Source organism: Varanus komodoensis, unplaced genomic scaffold (assembly GCF_004798865.1).
Source record: "Varanus komodoensis strain SLA01 unplaced genomic scaffold, ASM479886v1 scaffold18_3, whole genome shotgun sequence".
In the NCBI taxonomy this organism is placed as follows: domain Eukaryota; kingdom Metazoa; phylum Chordata; class Lepidosauria; order Squamata; family Varanidae; genus Varanus; species Varanus komodoensis.
This window is the reverse complement of record NW_025335549.1, coordinates 15,161,804-15,184,469: the sequence shown is the minus strand read 5'-3', so window position 1 is coordinate 15,184,469 and position 22,666 is coordinate 15,161,804. Positions and strand designations below refer to the sequence as shown.

Below are 22,666 nucleotides of genomic sequence, written 5' to 3'. Positions count from 1 at the left end.
CAGCCGCGGGCCATGCGCGGGAGGGAGGGCGGGCGGCGCCTCCCGCCCCGCCCACGTGCGCCGAGGGGCGGCGGGCTGCGCTCGCACGTGCGGGCTGCGCGGCGCGCACGTGGCAGCGCGTTCCGCCGGCCCTGCGGCCGAGGAGGCGGCGGGAGGGGCCGCTGCAGCCCCGCCGCGCGCCAGGAGCTGCGCGATCCCCGCGGAGCCCCGGTGGGGTCGAGGGGACTGCGCCCAGTTAGGCGCCCGCTCGCTCGGGCCACCGAGCATCCGCGCTCGAGGTGGCCTGGGCCCCCGGCCTGGCCCTGCCACCAGGGTCGACCCCCGGGAGCAACCGGGGTGGGCCGCCCGGGCGCGCTCTTCTGGGTAGCCTGGGGTCCCGGCTCCCCCGCCACCGTGGACGCAGCCCCTGAGCCTGGTGCCGGCGGTGGGAAGCCCGGCCCGGCCCGGCCCGGCCCACGAAGGGCGCCTTGGGCGACACGGTCGCGAGGGGGGTCCTCGGAGGGCTGTGGCCCTGGCGCCATTGTCTCCTGCTCCTGCCCCTGCTCGGCTTGCGGTTGCTCCGCTTGCTGGACAGGCAGCGAGCGGGGAGAGGTGGTCTGCTGCCACCCGCACCTCCGCTTGCCTGGGCCGGAGCCGGAGGTGGGACGACGAGGAGGAAGAGCCCCAGAGGTCCTTCCGGGGGGGCCCTGCTGGGGTGCACACCCCCAGAGGGGGTCCAGCCATGCCCACTGGCCGGACAGGCCCCTCCTGGGCGTGCGGCACCCGTACCTCAGCGCTTGCTGGTCGGAAGAGGCCTTGGCTGCCCCCAGCAGAGCTCCAGGCCTGTCTCTCCTCTCTGCACTCCCCAAGGCCCCCTGCCCCCAGGTGCACGGTGGGCACCAGGAACACGCGAGGGCAGGAGCTGCCCTTCCTCTCGGCCTTGCCCCAAGGCCACTGTGCAGGCCCTGCCGGAGCGGCTGCAGTGAGTGAAGGTGCATCGCAGAGGCCCAGAGCCATCCAGCCATGTTGGCAGCAGCAACAGGCTGCGCTGGGGCCGTGGGACCCTGGCACTTGCCCAGGCATGCTGCTGCTGGGGCAGAATAAGTCTCGGTGTGCTATTCCCTGGTAAGTGCACCTACTCGTGCAGATCTGATCTCACCGCTGACCAGCAAGCATCAGCATTGAAAAAGGAGCACCGGAACAGATGTTTAAACTGGAAGAACAGTCTCCCAGATGGCCCTTCCCTGGGCAACCATCCTGGCCGAGGACGGCTGGGAGTGACGGAACATTTTTCCCGCTAAACACGGGCAGGATTATGCCTTAAGTTAGTAATTGGCAAATGTTGCCGTATGTATTTTGAGCTGCAAGTAAAGGTAATAAATTAAAGGTCAAAAGTGACCAGGTGTGTGGATTCGCTTACATGCACCACAGCCTTGGCACCCTTCCTGCCCACAGAAAGGAACTTCTGTTGAAAGTCGACCTTGCAGGGCAGTAATGGACCCCCCCCCCCCCCCCTCTTTCCGCCCCCCTCTGTTTGCCACATCAGGTTAAAGGTTGCACCTGCTCTGTATTTTCTGCTGCCTACAGTTTCCTTTCAAAGTGCAAAACCAGGCCATGCTGCATGTCTCTCTGGCGGCACACATTAAAAGATCCCAACCTTCCAAGGCAGTCTGGGAAGAAGCACCTCCATTGAGGTATGCCGTTCCCCAGGATTTCCTGGCTCGCGTTCAGCAGTCAGGAAAACTGCGGGGCTGAAGGCTTCTTGCAGCCACTGGACACTCACAGGGGAGAAACGTGTTGAGCAAAGATCTTGAAACGTGGCATCCACAATCTACCTGGTGGTGCCTACAATTTTGTAACTCAAACCAATTTATTAAAAATGGCCACAGGTGCAGCGAGTTAGTGCTGAAGATTATACTTTTCTGCAAATTTCGGGGGAAGCCATTCTTATTTTATGTTGCATTTATGATCCCTCCGTTTCCCCTCTTGGGAGGAGCCCAGAGTGGTTTACGTCGCTGTGTGTTACCACAACAACAACCCTGTGAGGTAGTTTTGAGCTGAGAGTGAATGATGGCTCCAGAGGCAGTCTGAACTTTTTTGACTTAGTGGGGGCTATAGCCCAGAACTTGGCTCAAAAGTTGCCAAAGCGTTTTTGCTCTTCTGAAAGCTTTGGACACAGCAATTGGCAAAGTTCCTTCTCTGAACGCTGCAATGCCCCAGGTATTGCTATTAGCGTTTTGTTACAGAGCAGGTGTGCCTATTTCTCCCATTATGGCAGGCAGCCTCACAAGGGGAAACTACAGATATCGGAACAAAGCGTGGGGGGTGGATCAACTGTAACACCCCCTTCACGTGTCCTGATCTGGATTGGGTCTCCCTTGGCTGAAACATAGCTTGCAAAGTGGCATTCCGTTGCCAAGTTAAGCGATCTACCAGCCACTAATGCCCTGATCCCCGTGAGGTTGCATGGGCTTACTTCAGAGTAAAAGAAAACCCTAGCTACCTCTTTAAGTAACATCCAGCATGGCTTGGGGGGGGGGGGGAGCTCAGGTGCAGGGAACCCAAGCATCCAGGGCTTTACAGCAGTTTTCCTTGCCTCTGCTGCCACCTAGTGGCCTGATGCTTGCCCTTCTGGTAGGAGCAGGACAGGTACGCTAGAGGCACCTGTGCTTTACACTGCCACTGATTTTGGGCAGGTACTGTGTCCTACGGGCTGCTCTGCCACCAGAAATAAGTTCCACGAATCACAGGGGAATTTACACCAATGCACAGAGCTATGCTAGAAGGTTCCTTGCGATGAATTGCGCAGAATCTCATCCCTGGGAGTGACACTGCAGAACCACTTCCATGCCAGCAAATCTTAGCGTAGGAAACAGTAGCAGATACTAGATGCACTGGGCTTCTTACACTATCAGAACCGGGCGCTACAAGTGGGAAACAAGATGGCATCTCTGGCAAGGGCTGGCCAGTGCCCAGCACTGCTGGAGACCCCTTCTAGAGCAACGTTTCCTGGAGGAAATCTTTTCTTCTGAAGCAGCTGCCACTCGGCCACCGAAGCCATTCAGGAAGCGGAGTCAGGAGGACTCTGCCCATCCTCTTTTGTTGAAAGCCTGCAGGAGTGGTGTCCTCTGTCTTTCTGTGCGGCATGCGGAACTCTGTGGTCTTGTGAATGGGCCCTTTTTGAGATCTCTGGCATAATGTCTGATATAAAGCACATGTCTGACACAGAAGACTGATTGGCAACCCAACTTTAAATAAATGAGAGAGAGAGAGAGAGAGAGAGAGAGAGCGCGCGCGCGCGCGCGCAGCTTAACCCTTTCCATGCCTACTACATTATCTCCTCCCCATTTTCCATTGTACCATGGATCTGGATTCCCCTTCGGGCATCTTCAGCGAACGCATCAGGCAAGTGAAGGCTGCCTATACCAACTTCCCAGTAATTTACTAAGAAGCAACTCCCATTAGTTGCCTCACAGGAAAAAAAAGGGCAACCCTCCACAAGCCTTAGTGGGCTTGGAACATGTGACCCGAGCCGGCTGGTGATCCGAAAGCATCCTTAAGCACGGCTTGGTCACTGTCCAGCAGAAGCAGCTGGTCAGCCAGGTCTCTGGGAAAGGCGGCTGGAGCCACTCCTCCCAGGGGGAAGGTGCGTAGCTGCTCCCACAGGTGCGGCCAAAGCAGGTGGCAGCCCTCTGACCCTTCTCGCCCATAATGCAGGCACTGGGGCGCTTCTCACTCCTTCAACATTGTTAAGAGACTGGCAGATCAACATGACCCTCTTGTTAAAGCTCGAGGGTGATCGTCCTACAGGGCAAATCTCGGCTACCGAACAAGCTAAACGTGGTGTTTTCCAAGTTATACAACGTAACTCTGCCAGCCCAAACAAAGCCAACCCTTTTGTTTGGCCATCTAAAAGCGATTCATATAGATGGGGGCTCAACTATTGTTACTTCCCAGTCACCCTTGGAAGTCTCAGGTAAAAGCTGACACCCAAGCCTTCCCCCTGCTTTCCATCTTAAAACCGCAATGCAGTGCAGATTCCATGGCTACTATTTCTGCCCTCCATCAGGTTTACCATGCTTAACTTCTTGTCTGATGAAGAATTCTAGAGAATGCCAACTTCTTGATCATCTCACCAAACATACTGCCCTAATATGTATAGTATTATCCTAATTTTCTAAATATTACCACTAAATTACTAATTAAACCAGTTTTCTAACATTTGGAAAGCAGCTGTTCAAACAGATCATTTTACCTTGCTGTTGTCGTTTCCTGCTGCACACAGAGCAGGAGAGACACGTACGAATACAGCCCATGAGGAGTGAAGGAGGCCTCAGGAAATGAGTGAACTCATTGCTGCTTTTGATGTTAACAAGAAGCATTTAGACAGTATCATTTTTGCCTTGGGCATTTGACGAGCTTTTGTGCTCATCCAGTTCCCTTAGCAAACCTGGATTCCGTGTCCACCATGTAATTTTAAAAACAGAAGTATCCCTACTCTGCTCCAAAATTGTATGTAACAGAAATAGCTTGTTATAAGAGAATCGGTGTAAAAGAATTCATTCAAATGTTCCTTTTCTTCAAGTTGTTGCTTAAACTCAAGTTACGTTGTACAATGGAGGCAGCATTTGTCCAAAGTCCTTCTGCACCCAACACATTTTTATTTAAATTGGCTTTCTGGTTTGAGCCATGCCTAAGATTCATTTGTAGCTACAAATACACGCATTCACACACCCACAGTGAAATTAAGCAAACAGCATTCATTTTAGATGTGTGTGTTTCCTTTTATAGTCCACTTCCTTCAAAGCCAAACACTCCATCCAAGAACGAAGCGAATCTTTTTGGCTGCCCAGGAGGAAAGGGCTTCAGAACTGATAAATCCATCGACTTAAGAGTTTGCACAAGGGTCCTACAGAAACAGAGCAACAAAACACAAAGAAATCTTAGCATGGGAGATACATTATATTTGGATCTTGCCTTTCCTCCACAGATGCCAGGTAGGGGCAAATGTCATCCCAAATATGAAATTTGGCATCACGGGAATCTGGGACGGCAACAGGCTCATGGGCCAGGGAAGCAGATGACTGCTGCTGAAAATACATCTCTCAGTGTTCCTCTGGTGTTTCCCAGATACTGCGAGGTGGCCAGGGGGAAGGGGAGAAGACAGGCCTCATGACCCGGGCTGTGCCCCATGCTAATTGGGTGCCCCAACAGCTTCAAGCTACATATGATTCAATCCCACCCATGAAAAACACATGAGGACATGTCCCTTTGGAGGAAACCAAGGATGGTTTGTGGAAAGGTGTCAACTGAGAGCCAGACCTGCTGGTGCAATAAAAGAGATGCCCGTCCCTATGGAGCTGCCTTGCCAATTCTAGCTGGTGATTGTCCATGAGCTTGTCATTCACAACAACCAGGAGTGGCTTCTTGGCTTCCAGGACTTCCAAGCAGCTACCGGCACCTGGGAAGGTAGAAGGGAGTAAAGAGTTTCACTGGACTGCTGTGGGCACAATCCTGTTGCAGTGAACAGACGCCCTCGATCTCAGAGGCGCAAGAGGCTCATTTGCAGAGTGGGAGAAGTGGCAGGGGCCATCTTTGCCTTCCCATCATCCTGCAGTTTCAATGCATGGGCTGCTTTGCCCATCCAGCCACACTGGCTTGCCGGGGAAGAGAAGAACAGCCTGCTGTTGGCATCTCTCTAATGTTAAGTTTAACTGGCATATGTATAGGTTATGATGGTGGGCAAACAACCATTATTATTTTAATTTCTACTCCACCCAACAGTTATTTATGACAATACCTAAAACACAATAAAATATACAAAGGACAATACCGTAAGATTTTGCTGCAGAGGTTTTAAAATCCTAATTTTTGAATAGCTTAAATAAACTAAAAGGAGTTCACACAACAAGGCCAATTAAAAACAGCTCACATGGTCCTGCATGTGCTGTTTAGAACTGTTTAATGCTGCAACATGAGGGTCGTCCTTGGCACTGAAAGGAGAGCCGAGTTCTTGCCAACGAGGCGATGGGAGAAACCGTTCCATGACTGAGGGGCCTTCTGCCTTGTCCCAGCCAGCCAAACCTGTACAGTCGAACACCAGTCTCCCCTGACCTCCCCAATTAAAACAGGAGAGAAATGAGTCATTGGGTGAGATGCAGCTTTCTAGAAACGCTTGTAGCCGAACAAAGTCTTGCCCACTCAAGCCTAGGGCATCTTACCTGCATGACTTATGACCAGATCTGCTGATTGTACATCTTCCAAGAGGGAATTCTTGAACCGGAACACTTCCAGGGAAAATGTGTCTGTGCAGACTGAATCCGGACACACCGTGCCCCTCCCCACCTGAAGGACAAGGTGGTTGTAGCCCAGTTCCTGTAAAACCTGAAGCAGGAAAGGAACTTTGGTTCACGCTTGCTAACCTGCCAAGGGTTTGTCCTTCCAGGTGGAGAACGCCCAGCTAAAGGGCTGGTGGGGAGACAGAGATGCCACTTCATAAATTCTTCAGTTATCACAGCGTTTTTGTATTTGCTTGGGGAGGAAGAACGCTGATAGCTGATGGGTTACGGGGGACGAGAATCAGCATGGACCTTCAGGTACTCTGGTGAGCTCCAAACCTGCAGTTGTATCATGACCTGATCTCAGGTTGTCAGAAAACAGGAGAGCTTATGTTCTCTGGTGCCTGAAAATGCTTTAAGGAAGCACCAGCAAGATTTGTCAAAACATATGTGGCTCGCGAAGGACAAGCTGCCCCTGAAGCAGGAAGCTTCTTTCCAAAACAGGCTTATCCCAGAGAGGTCCGCCTGGCGCCGTCCTTGTTTGTTTTTTGGCGCGAGGCCAAGACCTTTTTATTTAAACGCTATTTTAACGGTTAATGGTTTATTTGTTGGTTTAAATTGACCAGGATGGATCCACTATTTTATTTATTTGATGAATTTTTTGTATTTTATTTGGGATTTTAGTAATTGTAAGCCACCCCGAGGCTCACGCGATGGGGCAGCATATAAGTTGTTTAAATAAATGAATAAATAAATATGAATGTATAACCCTCACACTGCAAGGCTAGAATGCCTCTGCACACGGACTTAATATTTATGGACTTCGAATATAGTGGGCTTGACTTCTCAGTATACAGAAAATCGCACGGGACAGCTGCACTTCCGTGCACACCTTCTCAGCGCTTCGTTCCAGGGAACACCCCAGCGTTTACCTGCGAGTAAAGGCAGCGTGTATTGCGCTGAGATACCTGTGCCCATCTGCCAGGGAGACAGACGCAGGGAAGGCTCCTGCTTCACCGAGGAGCCCCATGGCCCTGCGTGAGGTTTACTTGCGAGGAACGCAACCCGGCGGAGCCGGAAAGCCGCGGTGCTGCGCACGCCGAGGGCAGTGGGGCTCGCCGGTGAGCGGGCGCGCACCGGGCCCCCTGCCAGGGGCGCGATCCCCGTTGCTGGGCGGGCGAGAGGCGGCCCCGGGGCGCACGGCGTGGCCGCCGCTCCGTGCGCTTTACCCCCGAGGAAGCAGCGGGAGCGAAGCGCGCGGCCCCGCGGCAGCGGCTCCTTGGGGCGGCGCGGCACGGCACGCGGAGGGAGGGAGGGAGGGAGGAAGCGCCGGGTCGCCGATCGCACCTGCAGCGCGTCCGGGGCCGTCGCGGCGGCCACGAGCTCGTCGAAGCTGGTCGTGCCCACCGTGACCAGGGCGGTCCGCATGTCCGCAGGCGGCGCGACCATCGAGACGGCCGGAGCGAGCGGGCCGAGCGGGGCCGCTCTGTAGCGGGAAGTGTCGGTGGTGGCCCGTCACGTGCTGAGCCACGGACGTACGAACGAGAGAGTGACGCGCTCGCCCTCTGCATGGGAGCTCTCCGAATGCGCTTGAGGAGTTATTTTGCTCCCCCCGTCCCGCAATGTTCCTTCGCTTTATAAAAAAAACAACAACACCAACACAAACCAAATTGCACGCTGGGGATCTGAATGAGAACGAAAGAGAAAGTTTACGGTAGCTCTGCAAGCGTTGCCTGTGAAGGGAGTGCTTTATGACATTCCTGCAGCTCAGCCCATTAATGATATGTGCAGCTTCAGAAGCGGGGCTCAGCCAGGTGGGCTTGACACCCCTCCGATGCAACCCCATTTTCACACTGCAGCAAAGATCCGACTATTCAGAGAGTCCTCTGCCCCATCCAGAATCCATTCCACCGCGGCATGCAAAACCTCCAGTCCATCAATCCTCCCATCAAATTCACATGAAACGAAGCCCAGTTTCTGTGCTTGCCGCTTCATTTGGGGGTGGGGATGCTGTTACTGGCTGTTTTGTTTTTTGGAAGCCGTCCGGAGACTTCAGTATTGGACAGCATATAAAAACTTTAAATAAAAAATAAACACTATCCGGCCACAGCAGCAGTAACGAAGCTTTGCTTGCTGGCGACGAGCAGCGGCAAGCCAGCTCCGACAAGCAGGACCGGAGTGGAACAGCTCCCAGATCTGGCAGGTTCGCCCAGCAAGCGGTGCAATTCCCTTTACCCCCTTTTTCCACGTCTGGGGTAATTCTGCACGCTTCCACGCAGGGTTTAAGCAGTACATGGCATGGTCCGTATGTGGGGTGGATCCTGCAGTGAATAGGTAGTGAGCTGCATTTGAACCAAGGACTTGGGGCCACGTCTCTGTTTGAAACCATAAGGCTCACCTGAATGACTTGGAACCAATCATATCTCATCCTAACTTCCTCTAAGGCTATAGGGAGGCGAAGGAAGGATGGGATGCAAATACTTACGCGTTTTTATAAAATTGCGCGAATGTTGCAATCCCCTGGTTGGACACACGGGGGAGTAGTTGGCCACGAAAAAGACTTGCGCTTGTGACTCCTTGCCCACCGCAGGGCAGAGTGAAGAGGGTGGCTGAAACTCTGCAATGATATGAGCAGAACTAAGCCCCCATCTTGCAAAACAGCCAGTCTGGAGTAAAATGTTGGAACTAGAGAGCTGCAGCAGCAGCGAAAACCTCCAGCCATAGATGTATAGATTTGCAGGGTCCTGGTTGCCTGAAGGAGCGCTTACATCCATATATGCCCGGCCGCCCCTTGAGATCTGCGGCAGAGGCCCTTCTCCGGGAACCCTCCGTGAAAGAAATTAGGAGGGTAGGTACTCGGAGGAGGGCTTTCTCTGTGGTGGCGCCCAATCTATGGAATGCGCTCCTCAGAGAGGTTCGCCTGGCGCCGTTGTTATTTGTTTTTCGGCGCCAGGTGAAGACCTTTTTATTTAAGCGTCATTTTAATTGTTAACAGTATTTGCTTATTTATCTGGCCAGGGCGACTTCTTTTATATTGTTATTTATTTTATATTGTTATTTTTATATTGTTATTTTTTTATTTTATTTTATGTTGTGAGCCGCCCTGAGGCTTCAGCGAATGGGGCGGCATAGAAATGTTTTAATAAATAAATAAATAAATAAATTCAAAGCTTAAAAGCTGCAGACTTGAAATTAATCAACGGCAAAAGGAGGGCTTTCTTTCCACGTGCAACAGAGAATTGCAGCCTGCCCTCTGCTTCCCTTGAAGTTTAAAGTTGGGGGGGGGTTACCCTTGCGAACTGGGCACCATCTTGGCGCAGAAGGCATGCCAAGGAGTGAGGGCGCTGTTGAAGAATAAAAGAAGTGGCTATGGGATTCCTAATGGCCTCGCCACTTACATATCACTAAGCGGGAAAAGGCCTCACCCCACCCCTGAAGAGCAGCACAAGACAGACCTCATCATTCGCATAAATCGCATTTGCAGCTATCCGGATGCAGACGCAAATTGTGAACTACTGGTGCGAACGTAAGAGAGGCAATACAGGGAAGGAGTTGGCTTCCCTGCTGCTCCGGCCGTGGATCATGGGTAGACAGGTTCAAGATCTGTTCTGTCCTGTTTTCCTCCCTTTCTGGTGAGCAATCCCATGCAAGCTGAGGCAGTCAAAATTCCTACAGCTCCCAGCATCCCACAGCTGGCGATGCTGAAAGCTGAGGACGGGCTCCTGTAAAGTCAGACACACGGCCACCCCAAAGCCTGAAGGGCTCTGGAGCCTTTGTTAAGCAGGACGCTTGAAAAGGACACCCCATCAATCTTGTGTCTCCGCGGGAGCGTGGGTGGGCAGAAAGTACACATTTAGGGAGCTCGCCTGTCATTTAAATAGAAATCCACACATGTCTCATCATAGTGTGGAAGATGGGACCAGGTACCCCCTGCTTGTCTTGTGTTGGCTTGCAGGGATTTTGGTGAGGACAGAACGGAGGAGAAGAGGAAGCACTGCTGAGCACCATCCCTGTGCCTGCGGAGAAATAAAATGATCCGAAATCCATTTCTGCCATAAGCAGAATGCGCACCCCTCTTCCTCCTTATGGTTTTCAGTCTTCAAACCAGCCTTCGACAGGAGGGCCCTTCACAGAGAGGACCGTCCTCTGTAAAGTAGGACACATGTGCTCCATTGCTTTTGCTAGGGGTTTCAGGAAACTCCTAGAGAGGCTGGTTAAAACTGACAGAGGGACTGTCTGGAAGCGTCTCTCGTTCTAAAGATAGCCCTCGAAGTTGATGAGAAGCTCACCGTGAATGAACTTTGAGAGGCCGCAGAGATGCAGCCGTGCCAGGACGAATCAAGCACGGCTGACGTTTCCTGACATCCACCCCCAGGGGGACAGTCAAGGGGATCCTGTGTCTGGCAGTCTGGCAGAACTTCCCACTCGGCGGAAAGACCAGAGGGTGGAAATTGGCTTCCAGTTAAAGCGGAAGGGAACGACTTCTGCTCTGCTTCGAAGCCATGACTAGAAACTTCTCGCAATTAAATTGACCAACAGCCATGGAGAGCATTTACCGTTGCATGCGATGCTTCAAATGTGAGGCTGGGCCTGGAAAGAGCTAGTTTCTAATCCCTGCCCAGCTGAGAAGTTTACTGGGTGACCTCTGGCCTGCCGTCGTCCCCACCTTGCAGGGCTGTGGTGAGGAGAAAAGCCTTCTGGCTATGGGGTGGCATACAAATGCAATAAGTAAATAAAATGGAGGCAGGGGAAGACATTATTTTAATTATAAAGGTATATGGAACTATAATTAAAGTAATTTTTTATTTCCTTCCTATATTGCTCAATATCCAAGGCTCTCTGGGTTGTTTACAAGAGTATATTATAATTACATTGCATTGATATCTTTTTCTTCTTTTTTTCTTTCACAGTTCTCCACTGCATTTTATCCTCCCTCACAACAACCCTGCAAGGTAGATTAAGTGAGAGTGAGGGGCTGGCCCAAAGTCACCCAGTGAGCTTCAGGGCTGAGCAGGGACTAGAACCTGCTTCGACCAGGTTCCCCTTCTGATGCTTTAACCACCACATCGCACTAGTAACGCACATCACCATGAGCTTCTTGGAGAAGAGGTGGGGTGGAACCAAAAGCACTGAAAGATCATATCTGCAGTAAATATAAAATATCCTTACAATGCAAACACAATATAGGATGCAACATTTGCAAACATTACTTCAAAGGCTGTGCAACAACCCCCAGGGTCGGCCAAGGTACCTTATTTTAAATTTGGGGATACTCGGGATGAAGCAAAACCACTTCTGGCCAGGATGATATTCAATGTATTAAATATAGTGATGAAATGTGGATGTTGAATATATGCAAGCAATGGAAAGCTTACATTCCTCTGATCAGTACCTGTATGGGTTCCCTGAATAGGTCAGAGGACTCTCCCTGGTCCTCCAGAATTGTCTGGGTGAATGATACATCCATTCTTCTCCCCCAGAGCCAAGAACAAAAGAAAACACCCCTGGAATGGATTCCTTAAAGCCCTGCTCTCCTGTTTCAGAGACTTTCTAACCACCTTGTGTTGGAGACAGGGGAGGGACGAGGCTGCTTTAATAAACAGTTTTGGCTCTTGCTGCAAAAGCAGCTCTTTTCTCTGCAGCTTCTTCTAACCAGTTGAAAACCATAAAGCCGAACAAAACAAAAACTGTTCCAGCCACTGGGAAATTTCGTTACACCACCTGTTGAATCTTATTAACCCCTCTGATAAGCTTCATCACTGTTCGCCAGTGTGGGAAAAGTTCTGCAAAGTACTGTAAAAGAAGAAAATAATACTGACACAGAAAGTATGTAACTGTATCCATCCATTAGAGGGCAGAATTGAAAAGGAGAATAAAAATCCCAAGACTGGTGTTCAGAGAGCATCACAAAACATATGCAGTGGTTTCCGTTCATTAGACCAGCCTTGCCCAACCAGATGTTTTCCAGATGTGTTAGACATCGGCTCTCACCATTCCTGCAATTGGTCATACTGACTAGAGCGGATGGGAGTTGAAATCCAAAACATCTGGAGGGCATCGCGTTGGGGAAGGTTGGCCTAGTTGTTAAAGAAAAAGTGGGGCGGGGGGAAGATGCAGGATGAGTGAGGAATTGTTTTGATAGTAAAGCTGGATAGTAATGCAGATGGTAACAATTTTAGGGTGTAAACCTCTGCATTGGAGAAGGCCTCCATCCTGGAGAGTGATTGGGGCATTCTGGGAGTTGAAGGCCTTTCTTCTGTCGAAGGGTTGCCCCTTTAACAGCAAAGTGAACTTCCAGATCGAAGCTGGTTTGTATCTCCAACAGAACGTGGTGATGAAGGACTGTGGTGGCGGAAGGAGCTGAAACACGCTGCTGCTGACCCCAGTGTTGCCCTTGTCCCTGATACGACTTGCAAAGAGCAAAGTGTCTTTCTGAGATGTCAGTTTTGCATTTCCAGGATGGCCTTATTTGTAAGCCACCTTGGATTTCTTGCAAGCTAAAGAAGGGTGGGGAGAAACGGGTGTATTCGTTGTTGTCATCATCACTGGGTGACAAGGTCCACCACATCATGTACCACCACCCTGATCTTCTGCCACTTTACCCCACCCCATTTTGTTGCCTGTGTAGATCCACCCTGTGGCAGCTTCCCAACTGCAGCTAACACAACTGTCTCTTCCACAGGGCTATTAAATAGCAAACATTTAATAGCAGCTCTGCTATCTTTTCATCTGTTGCGTTGTCACCTCAGCCACGTCCCATGAAGCCTTCCGGGCATGGCTGCTGTCCTCCATACGGATCCTAAGCTCTCAGCTTGCTGGGACTGCAAGTTAGTTGTTTAATCCTCCTTAAGGAAAGGTGCGTTTACAAAGATAAGTCTCTCACTCATTCCCTCAATCTATCTGCTCTATTTTTTAAAGGATTTGAGGAGAGAAACGGAGGTTACATTAATGGACATGACAAAATAGATCCACTCTCTTAAGAATCAGCAAATTGTGCTAATTTTCTTTGCCGTCTGCAATTTCTGCAGTCTGCAAGTTCACAAAATTCAGGCACTTAATAATAATCCAGCCAGTTATTGGCTGCAAGGTGACAGGCTCTTCCAGGAGAGAATTACTGCTCCACTAACCTTCAGCTGGACTGCAGGTGGCGCAGTGGTTTAAACCGCTGTGCTGCTCGGCTGGTGGATCGAAAGGTCGCCGGTTCGAATCTGCACAAGGGGTGAGTTCCCGTTGCTCCAACCCAGCTCCTGCCAACCTTGCAGTTCGAAAGCATGTAAATGCAAGTAGATGAAAAGGTACCACTTCGGTGGGCAGGTAACAGTGTTCCGTGCACTTTGGTGTTTAGTCATGCCGGCCACACGACCACAGAGACTGTCTGCGGACAAACGCTGGCTCCCTCGGCCAGGAAACGGAGATGAGCACCATGCCCTGGAGTCAGGCATGACTGGACTTCATGCCAAGGGGAAACCTTTACCTTTAACATTCAGTTTATGGATTGTGGAGACTCAAGATGTTCTTGGGCCCGACCACTTCAGCGTGCTGAGATTGTTGGTGATTTGCATGTTCAGATGCGTGCAAAAGGGATCGGCCTCCTTGCATGTAGGAAGCCAGCATACCAAGAGGAGAGGCAAGCTTGGTTTCTTTCTCTTTGAGGAAACTGTTTGTGGGAGTGCACATTTTTACCCAAAAGGCCGCCCAGAAAGTTAAGGTCTTACTTTGGAGAAGGATGTTGCAGAAATTTGCAGTGGGTTCACTTGAGTTCGAATTTCTAAGAATTCCCACGGAGTCTGCAACGGACCAGCGCTTCCTGAGCTGCACAGATTCTCTGGACTTCTGGACTGGTGTATTTTATTCTCTGTGATTGTATACAAATGTAATCATAGACAAATTTGGAAAAGAGAAAGATTCTCATAAAAATGCACAATTCCTTCATAGGTGAAAGTGTGAAGATATGCATTTAGAGGAAATGTGTGTTTCTTGGGAGGATGTGTACATTTTCAGGACTGCAAATTTGTACAACTATGAATTTGCACAAATGCATACGAACATGTTTGCACAAAATCCAGTCTCTCATTGCTGATGGAACAAAAGCACCTGGCAATGCATGAAAAAATAGAACAGATTTCATGGTGTCTGTACAGGAGTAAAAACTTTCACAGGGGCTTGATTCTGGATAAATTGAGTCATTAAAGGCCAAGAAGACCATCTGTGAGAGAGAGGTGGGAATCAGCATGGGTAACCAAGAAGCCCTGATTGAGGAGACACTGGGCTCCAATTCTGATTTTTGTCCTTGCTCTGCAGTGGTGAAAGCAATGCCTTCATGGCTCAAATCTGTGCCTTAAAAGGTGGGAAGGGAGACAATGATGCCTCAAAAAAGAAAAAAGAAAAAAAAAGGCCTCACCTGACCTTAAGATTCCTAGCATGCTGTGTACTTCTGAAGATCTATTTCACCATCCTTACAGTTCTCTGTTTTCAAACTTGCCCCAAGGTGCTCATTAACAACAAGGATTGCACATGCCAGGCAAATACCACTCTCTCTCTCTCTCTCTCTCTCTGTGTGTGTGTGTTTTCCAGACACATACCTTGGTGGTCAAGGTGAATGAATCGCTTTAAGGTATTCAAGGTTTCAAAGGCTGTAAATACTGTTGAAATGCCTTCTGCCCACCACCCAGTCTACCATGAGCTCTTTTCTTCCAGCAGAGTTGAGATACTTATTATTATTATTATTATTACATTTTTATACTGCCCATAGCCAAAGCTCTCTAGGGAGTTGACAGCAATAATCATAGAATCATACACTCAAGTCACCCATCCCACTTCTGCCCAGGCCTGACCCTGCTTAGCTTCCAAGATTAGGCAGGGTCAGGCACTTCAGGCTACATGATCCCAATGCTACTGCGTGCTGGTGATGGGCAAAGTGCAAGCTCTTGCATTTGGCGAGGGATCTTGTTCTCTTGCATGCAAAAATGCAAGAGACCTGGACTCGCGTGGGTGGTGACCAGGGAGCTCTGAGGCAGCCCAGTGCCATTATGGGCGCCTAGCCAAGCTTTTCCTTCTCCCTCCACTTCTCTCGCTTTGGATGTGGGTGGCAACCAGGGGCAATATCTCTTCTGCGGAGGATGCTCACCCTTGCAGTGTCCCCCCAGGAACAGTAACTCACGCAGGTTTCACGGAATACCTGCATTTCCCCCACGCCCTTAGTTGGCAACACCGTGGCCTTCTGTTTTCTGTTGCACATTCCATTTAGGAGCATTTGGGAATTGCTTCTTGTATATTGTTGAATTATTGGATGAAAATGCTTTGTTTGTTTCTTGTGAATCATCTGGGGGCCAGACCAGGGAAAGGCAAGTTTTTAAAAAGGTTGCAGGAAAGATGAATTGGAAAGGTTGTGTATGCAAGCCAAATAGTTGCTTTACTTAAGATACGCACAAACTTGAGAGAACTTAGTTGCTCCTATATGGAAGAATCTTATTTGACTTTGGCCTCTTCCTTCAAAACTGCCGCACTGAAGAGAACCAAAGCATTTTCTCTGTGGATTTTCTGGCACAAATGGACACCAATTACTGTGTTTACTCTCTGCTGGGGGTTTAGGGCATCGTTTTGTCTAATTATGGTGCAAATTCCACACTGCACATAAGCCACACTCCTTTAAAGAGTGCATTCCCTCTGGAAAGCCAAAAAACCTTGAATGCCAATTCCCAGCCTGCCTTCCAGAGAAAATGCGTGGCAGGGACCCCAGTCTGTGTTACCACTGTGTGGACACACATAAGGCTAAAGCCACACAAAGGGCTCATTCCAGGCCTGAGAAACTATTTCTGCTCAGGGTCTGAATCCAGGTCTGGGGAACTCTGGTCTCAGCTGAGGACCAGAAGCCCCTCTGGAGCCCCAGGCAGGCAGGGCTCCCCCAGCTTGGGATGGTTCTTCCCCCTTCACCACTTAGGGTGACCGGACCCCCGTGAATCTTTGGAGAGGTGCAGTGGTAGCGGATGGGGACATTGCCGTCTGCAAGTTTCCTTAAGTTGACATCCAAGCCAATCTACCTGGGGCATCAGGTGCACTAATTCTGCTGAGAGCAACAGGAGTCGACCTGGTCACTGTTTCATTCTTGCCTGAACTCTCCTTCATTTCAGCTGAGCATGGCTGAATCATACGTAGGTTTCCTCCAAATCAGCTGATTTCAGTACAACACAGTAAATCAAAATACTCTTGTTTTAATTTGGTTAACTGGTGTACAAGTTGTACAGCTTGAAGAGTCTTTGGTTCTACCAATGGCATCCATAAAAGCACTTAATATATTTGTGACATTTCTCTTCCACCTTTTCTCGAAGGAGACCAAGGCAGCAGACAAGAGCCAACTCCTCTTCATTTCATCTACAACAAACCTGTGAGGTAGGATGGCCAGCACCTGGCCCAACGTCATCCGGCGAGTTTCATTTCAGGTGGGAACACAAGTTTGGTGACCCACTGTAACCACTGCATCCCAGGGGTTCTCTATGTGTGTGTGTTTGAGAATACCACCTCTCTGTACACGTTCTCTCTCCCCACCACCATTAGCCATTACTGGTTGGCCTCTGGCCCATTTAAGGATTCAGGTGAATAGAGGCACCTGCCTAAACATCACCTTGTAGGACATACCTGGCTGGCCAACATCACGTCCAGGCAGGTTGGTCATGTTCCAAGCATCGTCAAGGTAAATCAGAGTATTACACATGGCCAGAGCTTGAGCAATCTCCCACCAAAGCCCTCAGCCCAACCTCCAGGTAACCCAGCCTCCCAGGTGAGTCTGGGAATCACCTGTATTCAGGGCAGGAATTTCAACTGAGTGGGCATCTGTCATCTTTATCTGGTCAGAAGGGGTATAAAAGGGAACTCCGCCATGCACTCTGGGTCAATTACTGTGATGGAGCTTTATTCTCGGGAAAAAAACAGAGTTTTGCACCTCCTATTCTTCTTGTGCTCCCAGTGAAGCGCTCCAGGTCCAGACCCATTGAGTCTTCAGCCCAGAAGTCTGAAGGTTGTGCAGTAAAGCTCCAAGGATGGAATCCACTGGATCCCCGCAGCTCAGGAGGAGATCATGGGACAAAGACCCCACTTCAAAAGCCCTCTGTGCACCATCAGTTCACATTGCGAAACCAAAAGCGGTTGGGCGACCCCTTCCTCTTGCTGCCACCCTCGTTTTCCTCCTCCTCCCTCCCAACCTCGTGTGCTGCCAGGAAAGAGGCAGGCCATTCTTGCCACAGGTCTGAATGAAGCCTGGCTCGCTTCCTTGCAAGTGAAAAAAACATTTCGTCCTACGAAGAGAAGGATGAGTCTGGTGCTCTCCTACAAAGAACCAGCCGCTCGCAGTGTGAACAAAAGCAGACATTCTGCCTCGGCCTGTTCACTCACGCTTCCGGGTGAGAAGAAGCAAACCTCACCAAGGCAAGCCAGGGTGGGGAGATAGGTGCAGGCGGTTTTTAAAACGCTACTATTTCTAATGCATTGCACGAACATGTTATAGTCGCACGCCAAGGGAGTCTGTATATTTGCTAATTTTAGCCAGGGCTGAGTTTGGGGAATTTGCACTTTCAAGGTCCACGGAGAGAAGGGGAATTGGCGGATGGATGCTGTATGATAGGATTCCCCTGTGGCTTTATTTCTAGGAGAGTTAGAAGGATGGTGCTGAGATTAATTCTCACCCCTGAAAAGTTATATGCCTTGTAAAGACAACTCTGCATCTCTGTCCTTCCAGGAAAATGTTCCTTCAAGCGCTACTGCCCTTAGATGGCAATAAACAGCCCAGCATTTTCTTGTTGATGCAGAAGTCTGTACACAGTGATAAATCTGTATGCTATGGAGAGCATACGGCATATTTGTGCGGTTGGAGGTCCGCAGCGTGCAAACTGCCTTTTCCTTCAGAGAATCTGTCTGTTTCTTCAAACAAAGCCTCGTCTCATCCACTCAGCTTTCCCCCTGAAGTTCCCTGTGTACATTCACTGATTAATTAGTGTAGTTTGTAAATGCACAGCTGTTCAGATGAGTCTTGTTGTTGCATAACCAAGATACGGACTCCAAAGCAAAGGAGAAAACATTGCTTGCATCAGGGGAATAGACGCTTACCCTCCTGGAGGCACTCTTGTGATGAATTCATTTTCTTGAGCCAGACTTGGGCTACTCTTTCACTAGCCTGCCTTAACCTGATGTGCTCCAGATGTCCAGCATCCCTACCCATTGACCATGCTGGCCAGGACTCATGGCACCTGAAGTCCCAAACATCTGGAGGGCACCTGGCTGGGGAAGGCTGGAAGACAGGAGGACAGGAGGCAGGAGGACAGGAGACCAGGAGACAGGAAACAGACAGACAGCATGATTAAAGGCAGCGTGATGTGGTTTGCTCTACTAAGACCTGACAGATGCCACTGCTTGACAGTTAAAGAGGGGGGCAGAGGAATTCCTATCCTAACAAAAATGATGGGGACAGATGGAGGAAGCGGAGGGCACTTTCGGGTGTCAGGTCAGCTGAACCCCTGTCCTTTTGGAAAGGGCCCAGTGTCGCCATGCTTTGCCAAATGGAGGCCATGGGGGTTGGCTCAGACTTGAGTGGGCTTGTAGAGGAGCATCTAAAGGAAATTTTCTGCATCACACACACCTGGCCTGCCCAATCCAGAGGATGACATGCCTTCGCCACATGTGTGCATCATCCGCCGTGCAGCTCCTGTCCGTAACAATGGGAGAAGCAACCAGTGTTGCCTGCAGAAGGAGTGGCCCCTGCTCAGAAAAGGCCCTTGGAGTCCGCCTGTCCAGCGCCCTGCAGCATGAAGCTCTTATTGCGGCGACAAAAGCCTGAGGAGAAGAATTGGAATGAGGAAGAAGCCAGAAAATCACCACATGGTTGGTGGCCAGGAAGGGAGGTGGGCAGGGGAAGGGCACACGGCCAATGACTGGAGGCAGGGGAGCAGATTGGAGACCCCACATGGGGCAACGTTTGTCCACAGACCTGCGGTTCTGCACCCCAATTTAGAATTTCCTTTCTTCAAAGATATGAGCTACAAAGACACATTCATCTCTGTGTGTCTGTGCGCAGCTGTACCTTCTCTTTGAATCAGTGGAGGGCCTAACAAATGAAAATGTACTATTTTGCTCTAGCGTGATACTCAGGGCATTATAACTGGGAAAGGCTTGAGGTTGTATCATATGCCCCAGCGACTATAACCTTGTGATGGATTTCTGACTTGCTTCCCTGTTTCCCTCCTCCCCTCCTCTTTGGTGGACACACGCTTGCTTCTATTCATTGCCAGAGAGTTTTCCAGAAGTCCCCAGTTTTCTCCTGAAAGAAAGCAGATTTAATGAGCAGCCTCACACAGTTCTGTGGAGCCACTTATTGCTTGTATGTCAGATGCAAAGCACACATTCCTTGCACCGCCTAAGGAGAGCACAAACTTGCCAGATGTTCATTGTCCTTTCCAAAGCAAAGCAAACCTCCCATCCCACAAGTCCTGCTCACATTTTGGTTCAGGAATCCAGAGAGAGGGAGCCATATATTCCCCCACAATGGAGATGGGTTTCTGGCACCAAACATCTGCTCTGCAGCCCAGCTGCTTCCGGCTGCTAAGTGCTTGGGATTCTGGCATGCATCTCCACATCTGTAAACTGCTGGATGTTCTCAGTGCTCTCTGGAGAGGTGGTGATGGGGGAAATCACGTGTTTCAGGCGCAGGAGCATTGTGAAGAAAAGGATGAGCAGGATGGCCAGGAGAGTGAGGAACAGCCCCACGTACATGTACAGGTTGGAGTATTTATCAGTGGTGGTCACTTCTGTGGCCAGCGTTGGGGGTGGGTGGGCACGGCCAGTAAGATTCCCCCGGAATCGGAAGTAGAGCTCAGTCATTGCTTCGTCAGGTCTTGTCCATTTTCCTTGCTCACTCAGATTCCTGGCTCCTCCTTTGCTGTTAAGCTAGAGAGGATCCTTGGGATGTCATTCATGCCTTTGTGTTGGATGGACTTTGTGTGATCCCGAAGTCTTTGCCTTGCATAGGAAAGTCATTCTTGTTACAGGACAAATTTCTCAACGGCTTTGCCCCATGAAATGGTTGAACCAAACCAATCAAGCATATATCGAATCCAGCCAAAGTCAAACACTCTGAATTTATTGTCTGTAACACAAATCCTTCTGGGGGAAAGTTATTCCTATCCTCTTCTGGAAGGACAAAATACACACAATACAGGACTAGCTTGGAGAGAGCATTTCTGACAAGTTATCCAGCCAAGGTCTGGCTTTGATTAATTCCGGCCGTGCTCTTTTTTCTTCATCAGAAGGCTGAACAGTGACTGGATTAAGAGTCTGGACCTTCCTTCTCCCACCTTCAAATGACCCGACTGCCAGCAGGATCAGTAGCTACACCCTTTCTTTCTAAAAAGAAGAACAGCATGATCAAGCGAAGCATCACCCGAATATCTTTGTTTGCAGCAGTGGCTGTCATTTGTTTCTTTTTTGGACAGACTGCTTGAACGTTTCTGGGCTTCCTAGAGTCCCCTTGGGGCACAGTCTTAGGGTTGCTAGCTGCCTGTAGGAAAATTCGGAGCCCCAGCCCCAACATCAGGGAAATGCTCCAAGGTCAAGCTCCAAGCTGGAGCTCTGGATTTGGAGCACCTTCTCCCGCACTAGCTTGTGCTGCTCTTCCTGCATCCACTGCAGGTCCAAAAGGCACAGGTGTGACCTTGTTGTCAGCACTGGGAGGGTGCGGAGTTCTCTTTCGGCTTTCCAAATCATGTTCAGCATTCTGTGACTGCAACTGAGCACGCATCATCCTCACTGGTTTGGCTGTGTGCATGGGCATGGGCATGCGTGGGTGGTGTGAAGAATGGGGTCAAGGGTAAGCATGGCTAGATGCCCACCAAGTGCCCAGATTCCGCAGCTGAGGGCCACCTGGAGCTCCTCCTCCTTTTCCCAGTGGTGGGTTCAGTGTCCTGGGGTGGCACAGCCACTCCAGGCCTTCTCAACCTGAAAGTTGCTGTCCATGGTGCTGAATCTGTTTTGGAATTGAGGTCTGGCACTATGGAAAGCCCCTGAAATGTTCAGACTGAAACCTGGAGTGGATGCCTCAAGTGAGGTGGCCATGGAGGGTTGCCCAGGGATCTCCAAAGCTTGGGGCTGCTATTAATCATGTGATGGGGGTACAGCAACTGGCGTTCTCCATTGCCTCTTGTCAGATCTGTCTTACTTCTGCTAACTCCAGGGTTCCCCCAACATGCCGAAGCCTCCCTCTTGATTCTGGCTGTGTTTATTGGCAGCAGGGAATGGATGTCAGTGTTGTAAGGAGGAATTAGATCTGGAATAACAGAAAGTGGACTTCTGGGTTGTGGCCATGGCTTCTCTCTCTCTTGGCTTCTGTGGTTTCTCAGTCTCAGCTGAGAAAAATGGAGCTCATGCCTAATCTCCAAACAACACGGGTGCTAATGGCCTAACTTCTACCATGGACATCACTTCTGGAAATTAGATAGCTTAATGTTAAAGACATTAACCCAGAGTTCAAGGGTAATAATCATCCATTATGTACCAAGAGCCCCAAGTTAATGAGCCTCTACTGTGCACTTCTAAATGAATGGAAAAGATTAAGGAGTAATTAAGGATAATTAAAAAAAAAAAGAACAAATGTAGCTGGGGTGCCTGTGGAACATTTTATATTTTGGCCCTTCCTTGGTGGGTGCGGGATGTAATTTGCCCAGTGGAAGCAGGGTGTGCATTGCCCTCCTTCTTGCCTTCTCTCTCGGGATACACTGCACACTGCCCAGTCCTTGCTTAGAGGCTGTGCCCACACACGTCATGGTGGCCGGGTGGGAGCCCCTCCAGGTAGATCATTGCCACTAATATGCAGTCTCCCCATGTTTTCATGCTCATTTACCTGCACAAGGGATGAGCATCCTTGTTTGTACCCATAAAAGAGGCCCTCTCTTCATGGAGTAGGGAAGCCCTTGCAGGAATAGGTTAAAGCAACTGCATTAAGATCCTTCTGCCTGTGGGCCAACTTCTATTTCAGAGATGCTCCTGGGAGCTGGGCAGGGCCAAAGGGGTGGGATTAGAACACCTGAATATTGCATCTCAAGGGGGCTTAGGATCAATTCCCTACAGCCAAAAAACGTACTGAGTGACTGGAGCCATTCATTCCCCTTCCCTCGGCCCACCATACTTCACAGCTTTCTTGTAAAGATAGAAAAATGGAGTAAGCCAATAATCAAAATATAAAAGCACACACGTGGATCTCAGGTTATGAAGTTGCAGATCTGATACGTCTCATTACACTGGACTGAGCAACAGAACAAACTTTTGGTTCGGACATCACAATAATCTGCACTCAAGAGCTGAGTGTGAGTTGTCATGCGTTGTTGGTGAAATGTATGTTGCTTGAGCAAGGTGGATAGCCCCTAGTTCGC

General features: G+C 50.0%; 2 protein-coding genes across 2 annotated transcripts; both read right to left on the bottom strand.

The window, feature by feature from the left end:
• Positions 1–4,617: 4,617 nt before the first annotated feature.
• On the bottom strand, positions 4,618–7,731 carry LOC123021999 (UDP-N-acetylglucosamine transferase subunit ALG13 homolog). The gene is made up of 4 exons (XM_044427341.1): positions 7,605–7,731; positions 6,201–6,363; positions 5,302–5,440; positions 4,618–4,888 (listed from the first exon to the last, which is right to left on the bottom strand). The coding sequence occupies exons 1-4, from the start codon at positions 7,704–7,706 to the stop codon at positions 4,765–4,767; spliced, it is 528 nt and encodes a 175-aa protein (XP_044283276.1). The 5' UTR covers positions 7,707–7,731; the 3' UTR covers positions 4,618–4,764.
• A 12,113-nt stretch (positions 7,732–19,844) lies between these two features.
• On the bottom strand, positions 19,845–20,123 carry SERTM2 (serine rich and transmembrane domain containing 2). The gene has a single exon (XM_044427181.1). It carries the CDS (start codon positions 20,121–20,123, stop codon positions 19,845–19,847), a length of 279 nt encoding a protein of 92 aa, XP_044283116.1.
• Between the last annotated feature and the right edge of the window lie 2,543 nt (positions 20,124–22,666).

Coding starts and splice junctions, on each gene's coding strand:
- LOC123021999 (XM_044427341.1), bottom strand. CDS start 7,706: ATGGTCGCGCCGCCTGCGGACATGCGGACCGCCCTGGTCACGGTGGGC. Junction 5,441..6,200: donor TCTGGTCATAAGTCATGCAG/GTAAGATGCCCT, acceptor CTACCTTCCCAG/GTGCCGGTAGCTGCTTGGAA. Junction 4,889..5,301: donor CTCTTTTATTGCACCAGCAG/GTCTGGCTCTCA, acceptor CTGTTTCTGTAG/GACCCTTGTGCAAACTCTTA.
- SERTM2 (XM_044427181.1), bottom strand. CDS start 20,123: ATGACTGAGCTCTACTTCCGATTCCGGGGGAATCTTACTGGCCGTGCC.